Genomic DNA, 13573 nt, shown 5'->3' with positions numbered 1-13573 from the left:
TACTGACAGACATATTCTCCCGCTCAGAGGAAACTACTGCGCATGTCTGGAGCTCTGCGTGCGAGTAAAGGGGGAGGCGATGGGTGACAACAGACACTAAGTGATGTTATTGCTTGGATTTTACACCTTAAATCCCTGAACTTCACATTTTAACGGGAAAAAAACCCACAATGCAACTTGGATGTAACGAGTAACGCGACTGTTTTGTAGAAATGTAGTGAAGTAGAAAGTACCCATTATTAAATCTACTTAAGTAAAGTACAGATACACGAAAAATGTACTTAAGTACTTCGTTACTTCCCACCACTGCTCAGGAAGCCGGTGGATAGTGAGCGGGGCTCCGGAACAGAAAGCAGATTCTGGACCTGAACTCAGGGAACAGAGTCTCTCTGTCCCATCATGATGATGAGCCGGTCCAGTATCATCTAAGGATGGTTTGTGTATTTGAAGACATCTACGTTGGGAAATTATATTGTTTACTGCAGTCAGTGCATTAAGTCAACTGTTTTTGACTTAATGCTCTGACCGGCGTGACTATCTGTCACATGTCGCACAGAACCCATTTCCAAGTAGTAAAGCTTTGCTGGAAAAACAATTTATTTAAAAATCCCGTTTTTTTGGCCATCTTTCAAAAATTTGTGTAAAAATAAAAATTGTACAATCTTACTGACCCTGAATATAACACTAAGTGGGATAGTTAACTGAGTAAGACATAAAATAATGAACTCATTATTTTGTGTTTAGTGATTCTGACCAGCTTGATTCACACAACATGTTTTTATCAATATTGATGTGAAATTGGCTGTAGATTTAACCCACTTGGCCTGACAGATATTTATTTTACCATCACATCCAAATTCAAAACCACTCCACTTTATTTGCAATGATTTAGATTTCTTCATGTGGTTTATTTGTTTAAACAGACCAAATACAGTGACTGTCCCAAATAAATTTTGTGTTTAGAATATCTGGCCCATATTTACGGAGAACTGAAACTAACATACTTAGAAATAAAAGCAGAAAAATAAATGCACCAGACCTTCCTGAGTTTACTTGATAACTTCATATATACTTATTAAATTTTTTGAAAACTTTTTTTATTGAATATCAAGTTTAACAGAACTGTGCAATAAAGAGGTCCAATTTAAAAATGTTTTTTATACTTTGTGTTCAGCTGCACATGTTCTATCATTTGAGATAAATACAGATTTTAAAAAGAACAAATGGTCTATTATTTGAATTTTATGTATAATTGCAAATTATAAAAATAAAATAAAAACGACTCAAAATGACTTGAAATTAAAGGTTCCTGACTTGAGACTTGACTCGACCGTCTTTACTTGAGACGTGACTCGGACTTCAGGACAGAGACTTGAGACTTACTTGAGACTTGCAACACAGTGACTTGGCAACACCTCTGCTGTCTCCTCCCACTCAGTAGTTCTTCAGAGAAAGGCAGATGCAGAGGCCTGTCAGTGTCTGTTGTATTTCATTACCTCTCTGCTTAAACCGCTACTCTGTGCTGAAGCAGAAACGATACTCAACATTTTGAATCATCTGACAAGTAGCAAGTCTACTCCACTTCATTCACCAAAAACGTTTTTTTTAATTAATCAAAAACTGTTCTGTAATCTGGAACGTTCGCTACGTTGAGCTCCAGTTAGCCGCCTCATCTCACTGCGCGAGAGGCAACTGCGTCATGCGTCACGGGCAAAAGGTCAAAGGTAACAAGGTGACCGGAGGGCTTATTATGTTGTACAAAAAAGCAAATCATTTTAGCACATGTTCTTATGTGTCAGAAGAGGGGTTAGAAAATAATACCAAAAAAACAATTTGACCAAAAGGGCACTTGGGGCAAGGAGTAAAAGGGGCAGGTGCTCAAGCACCCAGCCCCCCCACTCTCCCCCCTCCCCCACTCTCCCCCTGCACGTGCCTGTCCCTGTGAATGTGTGGATTTTTCCTCCCACAGTCCAAAAACATGACTGTCAGGTTAATTGGTCCCTCTAAATTCTCCCTAGGTGTGACTGTGTGTGTGTCTATGGTTGTTTGTCCTGTCTGTTTCTGTGTTGCCCTGCGACAGACTGGTGACCTGTCCAGGGTGACCCCGCCTCTTGCCCAAAAACGTTCGCTGGAGATGGGCAGTAGCATCTCCTGAGGGACAAAGGTGTACGGAGGGTAGTTAGATTCTCAGTTCATAAAAAATACAACATCTTGCACTTTCCACCTCAAGTTTTACCTATAATACCATTTATGTAGAGTAATAGAATAGAATAGAAATAGCTTTATTTTCTGCCAATAGAAAAATGTAGTTAACTGGAAAGAAAATGTGAAGAACTTTCTTTCCAGTTTAATGAACTAGTTCATTCAACTGGTAAACTAATAAACAACAGAGAATGGCATTAAACTGCTTATGTGAACACAGTGCACTATGAATTTGTATGCAGTCATTCAAATACAAATGTGTCCTAAAAATGCTAATTTCTCAGATTAAAAGTATCTTCAGAAAACAACAAATTTAAAGCAGGTATTAAACATAATTCACTGAAACGGAATTTATGAGGTAAGAAAATATTTTTACTCTGAGATGATTTGACTGGCCATTCTAATGAGAAATTGATGCAGCAAAGCAATAAAAATTATTTTCTTTCCCTTTCACTCAGTTCTGAACTATTGATGAATAATAGCATCAAAATCTTCCTTTAAATACACAAACAAATGAAAACCTTCTTCAACATTGCAGTTGGCACAGCTCACAGCAAAAGCATGAAGTACACACAACAGATGCACACAGTAGTGTGGCACCAGTAGTGATAATGCTGGATACCGTTTAATTACTGAGAAACAGAAAGGGAGCACTGATTAGTACAGCTAACAAATGTATACATTTTCTTCTTTCAAACAAGTTACATTGATAATCCACACAAAGGTTCCCAAGCTCAAACATGTTTTACTTTTTAAACACTGCAATGTTTGTAGTTCAGTAACTGCTACATAAAAATTGTGTTTTGATCACATGATCTGAAGAATGGAAAGTACAAAATGATGTCATCAGATTGTCTGTGAATCTTATTTAATCTATAATTAGACCTGATGGATTTTGGCACTTCATAACTGGGTGGCCCAACATTGAGAGCCTCTTGGTTTACAGTACTTACTAATGTTCAGTGACTCAGACTGGTCCAACTAATCCTGGTTCTGGTTTTGCTAAGAATGGGGGGAAGTTTGGAATGGCAGTTAGAGGCAAACCTTATTGTAAGCAATCCTAGAAGTTAGTTATCTCTTACTATGGCCATGGCTGGTTCTAGATAGGGGCCAATAAGGGCCAGTGACCCTGTAGAATTGGTTCTGGCCCCTGGACTGAGATACAATACTAGATCAATGTCTTATGATATGTGTTAGCGTGACCAGAACGTATTGGTCCCTTGGCCCAACTTTTCATATGCCAGATCAGGGGTCTGCAACCTACAGCTCCAGAGCCAAAGGTGCCTCTTTGACTCACCAAAAGTATTAAACTATTAAATACTGCCCTGATTTCTTTTTTTTTTTGGCCCCACCATGGTTTCCCTGGTTAATTTAGTCTAGAATTGCCACTACATGTTTCAAAAATACTATGCCATATGAATAAGATTTGAAATACCTGCCTTCAATGGCTTTCAGTAAAGAGGCTCAGATAAACAAAAATCTGTACAACACAAACGTTCTCTGCTTAGGTAAAATACCTGCCGACATACTAAGAGGACTATGAACACATGTTGTGGAAGGATAAGAAGAAGAGAAAACACTGAGTGTTTGCAGAGAACTTTGACACACTGTCAGAAGTCCGACTGTAAACCAGTGTTGAAGGGTTGTTGCATTTTAAGAGACCGTTGGATTTTTCCAATCCTTGGAACATCTTTGGGAAGCAGCACTACTTGAGAACATTTTCTCTTGTTTCCATCCTTTAATAGATCCTCTGTGCATGCATTTGGCTGGGGTCCATAGAAGCACCATTAATACATAGCACCATTTTTCATAGTTATCCTTTTACACTGGTACCCAACCACTAGCATGCATACACTCTAAAATCATGTTCTTAGATAACATTTCTAAATGTAGCATTGATTAAAATGTCACAAGGCAAGTAATGACTATTCATACAGTACTTTACATGTAAATTTGAACTGAATACAGTACACATTAAAGAAAGTGCTAGAGTACAACATTTCCTTGTTTCAGAAGTCTTAGTTTACAGAACTACAGAACACACCAGTGTCTTACATTTATCTAAATGTATACCTTTTCATCTTTTCTTTATTTTTCTTAGTTGCTTTTTTAAAGGCCAAACATCAATATCTCTACATTTTCCAGTTTACAACCAAATGCATAATACAACAGGACAAGCAGAATGTCTTCTTCAGTACGCCTATGTTCACATCACTCTGCACAACCGCACATGAACACAAACACTTTGTAAGGTTAACGTTTTTCTTTTTAAAAAATCAGCATTTTCCTTCTAGATCTGACAAATGGCACATATTTTGATTAGAGCTCCTTTTTTATTTTGCCTTTGGCTATTTTTAATATGTTTCAGTCTGCTAAAAATAAAAAGCACAAAAATGAAAATGAGCAGAGATGAATTCAAATGGACCTTTAAGGCATCAAAACTAGAAAACATCAGATCTGCAGTTCAAGGTTCAGAATCCTGTAGCCATCCACATCATGTCCTCTGAAAACAAGAACCAGACGGTTACAGGGACATTTTTAATCTTTAGATAGATTACAGAATTTGACTTCTGGTACTTGCACTGTTATTTATTTAGGAAGCTTATAAGGGAAAGTGCCTTTGATTAAAATATGAATAATAAATGTGAATAATAAGACTTTATAAAAATATAAAATTTTATCCATTGAGTTTAGAGACTGATAAGTAGGATGGATCACATACATGAGTCTTAGCAGCTTTGGCCAGAGTTGAACCTTTAGCTGTGATATCAGTGTTAGCCCTATATATGCACGTGGTTTGGTTTAATAAACTTCTTTCAAATTTAGAATCAAAGTTTTTGTGTATTCTTGCCATTGTTAAAAACCAACAGATCTAAAGACAGGCTGACCAAGACCTGTTCTGTTTGAGCAAAAAATATTTCTAAAAAGTTTAAAATAGCATGTGGGTCTCTCTTTTAGGTAAGAAAAAAAATCATTTTACTGGATCATATTTTCAAATTTCCTCCTTCAGTCATTTAATTCAATATTTGCAGTTGACTCCAAACACATTCTTTTTATTCCATGAACTAGGATTGTGCTGTATACGCTGTAGAACAGGACACAGCAACTCAGACCAGCATATGTCTCAATCGGCTGTATAAATTTCAGATTAAGTGCAATTCTCTTGTCTGTAATCAAGCAATCTACAAATTGTTCAAAACTGCAAACAATACCTTAATTTAAACTAATCAGCCATAACATAATGACCAATTGCCTAACATTGGCATCTGATCTTTTGGACTCAGTCTCAGTCTCTTGTCTTCAGTGAATCTGTGGTAAATATTTAAAGTCATAGAAGCTAATGGATGTTCAGGCTTGTCTCCTCAAACTTGTTTTCCTTAAACCAGCCACGTTCCATTTCTCCACAGAGACATTATGCTGCTGAAAGAGACCACTCCCATTATGAAACACTACTTCTTTTAAAGTGTGTACTCAATCTACAACTAAAGTCCCTTTTACAAAATAATTGAAGTCAAGGGACTAAGCATTTTCTGGTTTGAGTTTTGAAAGGACCAAGGAGGCAAGGAGGGCTGCTGGCTTATGAGCTGCAAAATGATTTAGTGATAAAAGTTTAAACGAGCTTCACAGGTTCAGGTTGTGATAGAAGGGTCAGTGCCCTCACCCAATCAATGGACTGTGCTGTGTAACACCATATCTGTACTGTACCATTTTCCTATAGACCTACAACTGAAGACTGCCCAGGAACAGAGCTGTATGGGTCGGTTGTATGAGCCACTTTTACAATGGAAACAGACAAAATAACAAACTGAACCCCACCGACCCGTGCCATACCCTTCATTGAAATAAAGCATTAGAAATAACACAGTATACCTCTTATTTATTGTAACCTTTGGTATGTGAGATGTCTGAAACACATGGTATGAGGAATTCTCTATGTCGACCACAGAGTTCTGCTTCAGTCCTGTGGTTCTGAGGGTGGCTTTATTTCTGGAATCTCACATCAGCTCTACCCCTGCCTACTGGTTTAACTAGCCCCCCCTTAATTGGTTCAACTGGTCCTTTTAAAACTTTAAGACTTTGCAGGTTGTGTGTGAGCTGAATTTATCTGCAGGTTGACACTTTCAGGTACAACCTTGATAAAGAAGCAGGATATCATGGGGGGTTGTGTGCAGCTTATAGTCGCTGTGATCAGTGATTGTCAATTTATGCTAATATTAGTGGTCCTTCTGCTAGAAATAATTTCAACCAAAGTGCAGATTTTCTTTGAAGTGTTTTCTATAGCACTAATTTGACCAAACTAATGACCATCCTGCCTTTACAGGACTTTACTACTGATGTGATCCCCTATTACTCAGAAGTCAGATTTTCAAGTCTGACTGGAACATTTGCAGAGCAACCAAGGTTCACTATCTAATATGGCTCATATATACTCATATAGAATGTAGTGAACGTTGCTAGATTACAGGTGTCAAACCTTTATTTCCAGCTCCAACTTTGGAGAAAATTAAAACACAGCATAAGTTGATTTTACCGTATACATAACGGTAAAATTCTGTCAACCACAGCTGCCGGTATTTTACCGTAAATTAGAGACGCTTATTTTTTTACAGTGTACACTTCATATTCCTTATATTAAATTTTAGCTTAGACAAGAATTGTCTTGGGGAAAATTCATTTCTAATTTCTAAAATAGATTGTGCTTTGAATTATACAAAGTATGATATATCTCATAGGTCTCTCTATATAAAAAAGTAAAACAAGTTACTGAAAATAAGTTGACAGTCTTCACCAGATCCTCCTAAAAGGACAGCAAACATTAAATATTCCTTAGTTTTTATTGACTAAAGGGGCCAACAGGAACCCAAAAAAAACAACTTAATGTTTAAAATGAAAAGTGCCAATTAGTTGGTTATATACCTGAATGAACTACATCAGAAGATAAGATATTTTGCACAGTAGACATTCTGACTGGTCTGAACATGTGAGTCTAACCATTAACATGGCTCTGTTCCATCCACAATACTTGATCCAGAGCAGATTTACTGACAGTGGTTTCATAACACCAGTTCTTTTTGTTTCCATCAGAGAGCTCCGACACTGACTCCAACAACTCCTGGGCCCAGTGGAAAGGAGAATTTTTTTTCAGAAGCCAAAGGTGGGTTCATGGAAACCAACAAGCAAACACAATTATGTTCCAAAGCACTGAGGTAATTCTGCATTTACTCTGGTTCATCTAACAGCAAAGCTCAGTGTCTCTTTTCTCTATGTTTTCACCTCTTCCTACAAGTAATATAATGAGATCAAAGCATTGCATAGGGACACTTTAGCAGTCAGCCAGGTTTTTACCAGCTGGCCCTCTATTTAATCAACATTGTTGGGTTTTATCAATATTCCCAAATGATATTGATTTTAAAAACGGGGGGTTGAAACATCCTGCCTAAGTTCTGTTTGCGTTGCTGCTTCCTTCAGAAATGTCTGTCTGGACTTTAAGTGCAATAAATTTTACAATTGGCGTGGTCCAATTTGGAAATAAAATCTACTGGAAAGCTCCAAAGTCAGAATGCTGATGTTTTTAAAGAATTTCACAATCCAAAATTTACTGGAAGAGTTGCTTTCAGTGATGTAAGGATGTGGCTCTAAGAAGCTCTCTGGCTACCAAGTAGGTTCTTTGCCATGTTTTTTTATAGAACTTGGTAAAACCTGGCTCCAGCTTCAGCTCCAGTGCTGGGTTAGCACTGAAAGCAGTGCGGTGAAAAACCTTAGAAGTGCTTCAATAACAAAACACAGTAAGACTACACAGAACAGGTTGATCTAGTTCACTAAATTAAAAAAGACCTTAATGTTATGACAAAACCACATTCATTTTTACCTTCTGCCAAACGTCCTTCAACTCATTTTAAAAGCTAAGTGTTTTTTAGATTCCTTGTTTAAATTATAAAATGGTGAACTGTGGAAAATTATAGAACTCCAAAGATTCTTCCTTTACTTTAGATGTAAAGAAAAGATTTCCTCACTCTACACTATATACTATATCATGAAAATGTCCAGCAACCGAATACATTTACAAAAGAAACACAATGTGAACAGTGGAATACATCATCCACTGCAGCATGAAGAGTATACACTCATTAGCCACATTATTAGATAGACCTGTTTGAATTGAAAGCTTGAAAAACAAGCCATGAATGAGCCAGTCTCATGGCAGTAACTCACTGCATTTAGACGCTATTATAATGACTTGCTGAAGATCAAAGAGGGCACCAGGGTGAGGAAGAAAGGACAGTGACATGGCTGTTAGTGACAGACTGGTCTGAGTATTACAGAAACAACTCATCTACTGGGATTTTCCCATATAACCATCTCTCTTTTTTTGCTCTAGTGGCCTTTATTTGATAGTTAATTGACAGGAAAGTGGGTAATGAGAGAAGGGGGAAGACATGCAGCAAAGGTTGCCAAGGCCAGGAATCAAACCTGTGACAGCTGTGTCGAGGACTAAGGCCTCCATATGTGGGTTGTGCTTAACCCCTGCGCCACCACAGCACACCACCATCTCTTTTGTTCATAGAAAATTCTCAGGGAACAAAAAGTAATATTCAGTGAGCAGCAATTGCATGGATGAAAATACCTTCCTGATAAGGAAGATAAGCAAGCGACAAAAGTTTAAATGCCCACTCAGTGGGTGAGGCATCTTCCCCAAGGACACAACGACTGAGATAGACGGAGCAGGGATTCGAACAGGCAACACACAGATTGCAAGATGAACTCCTAGTACTAGCAAGGTATATCTAATACCTTGGCTGATGAGTATATATATTTTTTGAGGTACAACAAATGTAAATTTGTGTCCTCATGATGCAAGAGACTGAATGTATTCAGGTAGATGGACAATAAAAAGCAATGTTTTTTCTGTCTAATCCAGTGCTAGCCTCCTTTCCACTGCTGCTACTTGAATTATCACATAAAAAAGCTGACTAATGTAAATTCACCTTGATTAAACCAGAATCAAAATAATTAGATCAAAAATAAAACATGTGTTCTTGTTTGCAACGTGTGGGCTGTTCAATGCAGTAGCCATCAGTCTGCACTGCCACTCTACACACATCTTCCACGTGACAAGAAAGACTTATTCAGTCTGAGCAGTCCTGTGTGTGTGAAGCATCATCTGGCATGTTGAACAATGAAAGCCCACACACAGGGATGTGACCTAAAATGGTTGTAAAACTCAATAAGGAGAGGCTTTCAGGGTAAAATAACACAAAGTTGTAATTGAAGGTGTCACTGTACCAGGTGGCGTGGAGTCTCTTATACTAATTATTTGTAGTCTGGACATTAGAAGTGGAAGCAGATTACCTAAAAATCCTTTCCTCTATCATGCATCATTTTCAACTTTTAAATGAATGAACCATGCCTAAATATGTCTTCAGCAGAAACGTATGGCTTCCTTTTTGTTTTCCAGGGCTGTTTTTACATGAGATGCTTCCAGCCGATCATGTTTGTGTGCCTAGCAGAAGACGTAGAAAACTGCAGAATTCATATCTGAAAAGACAATATGTAGCTGCTTGTGCTACGTCTTTCTTTTGCCATCTCTCATGACAGTTTTATATTTAAAGTTGTGGTTTTTGAATCCACATTCATCTAAGTAATTCCTTCTTTGACAGTTTTATGCTTCATGGCAAAAAATGTCTCAAATATCAATATGCATGGATTTAGCCTTGCCCAATGACACCAAAAGTTGGATCAGACCAGCATCATCCAAAGACTACACTGCGTTTCATAAACTAACTGCAAGAAACCTAGTCAAGCCTCACACTTATAGATTTGTTTTGCCTCCTTTGAATCTTGTTGGCTTTTTCAGCAACAGCTGCACTGATAGTTTGGCTCATTAAAAACCACAATCTGGACCTCTCACAAGTTCAGTTCTCTTTCTGAAACTGACTAATGGTGCAACTCTAAGCACCAATGGATTTTACGTGTAGCAGGGTATGGCATCTGGTCAGTGACTCTGCACTCAATAGACAACTCTGCAGGTTTGCATCACTACAAAAGCTGTCTCTAAACTGACCCAGAGCTTGCCAATGTGAAAACCTAACATCTACTGTGCAGTTTTGGTATATTTTGATGGATGCTAAACTGCCAGTGCACGTAGCAGCAATGAACTGTGTCTGCATGCACACATGAATCATTGTATGTTGGGACTGTTCTGGTGCTGAACTCTGCTTTTAATGATCTGGAGAACACAACACACCCTGCAATTCTTCAGTGCACATGAGAAGGCAAAGACCAGATCATGTCTTCATTGATAACAGTACGTAAGAATATCGGAACACAACATGATCTAAGGAGAAACACAAGGTCAAACCCAGGATTCTGCTGTCCATGTACACTTGAACAGTAAATTGAAGGACTAAACTCTACATCAGAAAACAAAACAAATCACAACACCAGCATAACCATTTCACTGGCAGCATGCATCGGCACACCAATGTTTCTCTTGCCTAGTTGTTGTGACAATTATAAATATGTTATTCCATTGGATCAACACCTACATCTCACTACACCATACTTTTCCCCAGGTCAGTGAGGCTGCAAGCATTGACTGGTATTTATTGCACTTACTTACTACCTAAGGCCCCAATCATCAGGATATCCTAACAACCCAGCTAATTTCTCAGGCAGCTCACCTCAACTTTTTATTTGTCTCAAATATAGATATTCATCCTATGTTTATAATGACCTTTTTGATTTGTTGCAGTTTGCACTTCTCTGCACTTTTCTGCTTGTAACAAAATATTAGGTAATGTTTAGGGTGCCAACATTAACAATGGTCAACTCTAAAGCTCATCTATTACCAGCAGTACCATATCACTGTAATTTTTTTTGATTAATAACCATCTGTACAGTGCATTCTTAAATTTAAAAGGCAAATGTGGGTTAAAGTCCACAGAGCCCCAAATCATTCCCAGGCTGCTCCTGGTTAAAGTGCATCAGCAGCAGTAGATGAATCAGGTGTTGCTATAAGGCTATGAATGGATCACTTCTTGGCAGGGTAGATGTTTACCAGCCCTTGGTAAATCAGCCTACTTGTGGTGACAGAACATGGCATGTGGAAGGTTGGGCCATGTGTCTGGAGGGTGCAGAGGTCAGTCCTCCTGCTCTATGCTGTCCTGTCGGTCTTCTGTCCTCTTCTCCTTGTGGCATGAGAAGATCCTCCGCATTTCCTCCTCATACCTGATGAAGTTTTCTCCGAACCGAGCCCAGGCTTTCAATGGGACCGTGATGGTGTTCCTGTACGGCTGACGCACTTCACTTATTTTTAAGAAAACCCCGTAGCGGTTTGAACCCACATCAAAGTAAAAGCGTTTGTTGTCCACTCGGAAGGACGCGGCCTCCGGAAGCTCGGGGTTATCGAGGCGCGTCCTGGAGCCCAGTCGGCCATGCTCGTCCACCTCTTCGTCCCCGTAGTCCTCGATGAGCTGGGACAGGGCGTCTCTGAACTCGATGAGTCCCTGTGCGGGCAGAACAATGGTCTGCTCGATACCCTGGCCATAGTAGCCCATGGAGCCGTGGCCTTTGCTGACGGTCTGTCGTATGCGCAGGAACCTACCTCTCTGGTTCTCCTTGAGGTCCAGAAAGTACTTCCTGTTGTCTCTCTCAATGAACTCGCTCTTGAGAACTCGGTGGGCATGATCATCGGAGCCTACCGAGCCGGTGGGAGATGCATGCTGCTCCCGCGCTTTTCTGCGCGCATCATGCCCGCGGCCCTGCCCGTTGCTGCCGTGTTCCTCTGCCAGCTGGGGAGTCTGGGCCAGGTTCCCCCTCAGTCCGATTCGGGCGTAATAATCGATGAAATCTCCCAGGCAGTATCGCAGAGCCGGAGCCATTGACATGGACAGAGTCAGCTTGCTCTTCCTGATGTTATCATGACGCCCTCTCCCGATCCACACCTCGGCTATCTTCAGGAAGCGACCGCGCACACTCTGCTTCACGTCCAGATAGAAGCGTTTCTTCTGGATGTCAACGCGTTTTGAGGCCAGTTCCTGAATGTCATTTCCCTGCTGCGCTGCTCCAGCCTGGATGTACTGCTGGGGATACGCGTGTCTGGACAGAGAATCGGACTGGATCTTACCCCTGCTTCTTTCCGTTCCCCTGCAGCACCCATCAGCCATCATCATCATTTATATTCCAGCAGCAGCCTGCACAGGAAAAAGCGATCTCTCCATTCCCAACACATCGGCTACAGCTGGCTGGAAGAGCACAGGTTCACCTGAAAATGGCTGCGTGCTTTAAAGCCATCAGCTCATCCAGTCAGTGTCCAGAATAAACACCATGTATCCGGTCTCCGATGCGGACTGCTTCCATGTTTCATCAGCGATTTGTGCCGCAGCCTCTCGTTAACACAGGAAACCGGGAACAGCCGACCTGAGATACAGGAATGAACCCGATGAACCCGTTCACCCCCCGCCCCTCCCCGTCCTGAGAAGCCCTCCGTTAAAGAGACGCGACGTCAGCAGTGACTGAAGGCTGCATTCACTGCAGCTCTTCTCCACTGCGCGGATTTATGGCGGCGTGATGCGGGATCCACCGACTCCTGCCCTCCATTCAGACGAACATCATGTCCCTGAAGGAGAACATGTGAAGCAGGATGCTGATTTTCCTTCCTCCTCTGCGACAACAGACATTATTCTTCAGAAAAATCCCATCATCATCATCATCATCATCATCTCCATTGTTGCAAGTGTAACATTTCACCGTCCTCCCGATGGCAGAATTATTTCAATCAGAAAGACATATAAAAATAGTCATGGTAAACCAATTGACTGCAAATTGATTTACTAGCCTGTAGAATGACTTGCCGTTTCTTCTCCAATGAGTTAACATGATCAGCACACTGCTGTACCACACCACCACAAATGGAGGTATGAAAAAAGCTGAAAATGTAACTTTTATAAAACAAAATGTTCTTTTTTTACATGTTAAAACTGTCACCATGGTGTGATCGATGAGACAGATAATTTGAAAAAAATAAAATAAAAATTCAAGCTCCTCTGCTTGCTCCCAGTGCTAACTATAGAAATGCATGACTTGATCAGAAATCAGCCAATCAATCAGAGCCAAGAAGAGGGTCTGTCAATGAGGCTTGTGCATGTGCTGCTCACACCCTCCTCTTGCTCTCAGCTTCTCCCCATCAGCATCTGCCAGGTCAAACTGCTAACTGGAGAACTTTAGAATTTCCTTTTGGCTGAGCTCTTTGTTTACCACAACAGTTCAGCGCATCATTCACATTACAACACACAAGGCTCCAACCCACCATTTCATTTTCTGTTGCTTCCTTCCATTACACAAGATAAATGGATACTTTATTAATCCCGAA

The 13573-nt window shown here is 40.1% G+C and overlaps 1 protein-coding gene across 1 annotated transcript; it reads right to left on the bottom strand.

Annotated features, from left to right (window-relative positions):
- Positions 1 to 2790: 2790 nt before the first annotated feature.
- On the bottom strand, positions 2791 to 13028 carry purg (purine-rich element binding protein G). The gene has a single exon (XM_081613175.1). The coding sequence runs from the start codon at positions 12375 to 12377 to the stop codon at positions 11343 to 11345; it is 1035 nt and encodes a 344-aa protein (XP_081469301.1). The 5' UTR covers positions 12378 to 13028; the 3' UTR covers positions 2791 to 11342.
- Positions 13029 to 13573: the final 545 nt, after the last annotated feature.

The sequence above is a fragment of the Poecilia reticulata genome, chromosome 12 (assembly GCF_904066995.2).
Source record: "Poecilia reticulata chromosome 12, P_reticulata-male-v2, whole genome shotgun sequence".
NCBI classification, from domain to species: domain Eukaryota; kingdom Metazoa; phylum Chordata; class Actinopteri; order Cyprinodontiformes; family Poeciliidae; genus Poecilia; species Poecilia reticulata.
The sequence above is the reverse complement of the archived record's forward strand: the minus strand, read 5'-3'. Positions and strand labels throughout refer to the sequence as shown.

What these genes read in the sequence shown, in the direction of transcription:
- purg (XM_081613175.1), bottom strand. Translation starts at nt 12,377, where the DNA reads ATGATGATGATGGCTGATGGGTGCTGCAGGGGAACGGAAAGAAGCAGG.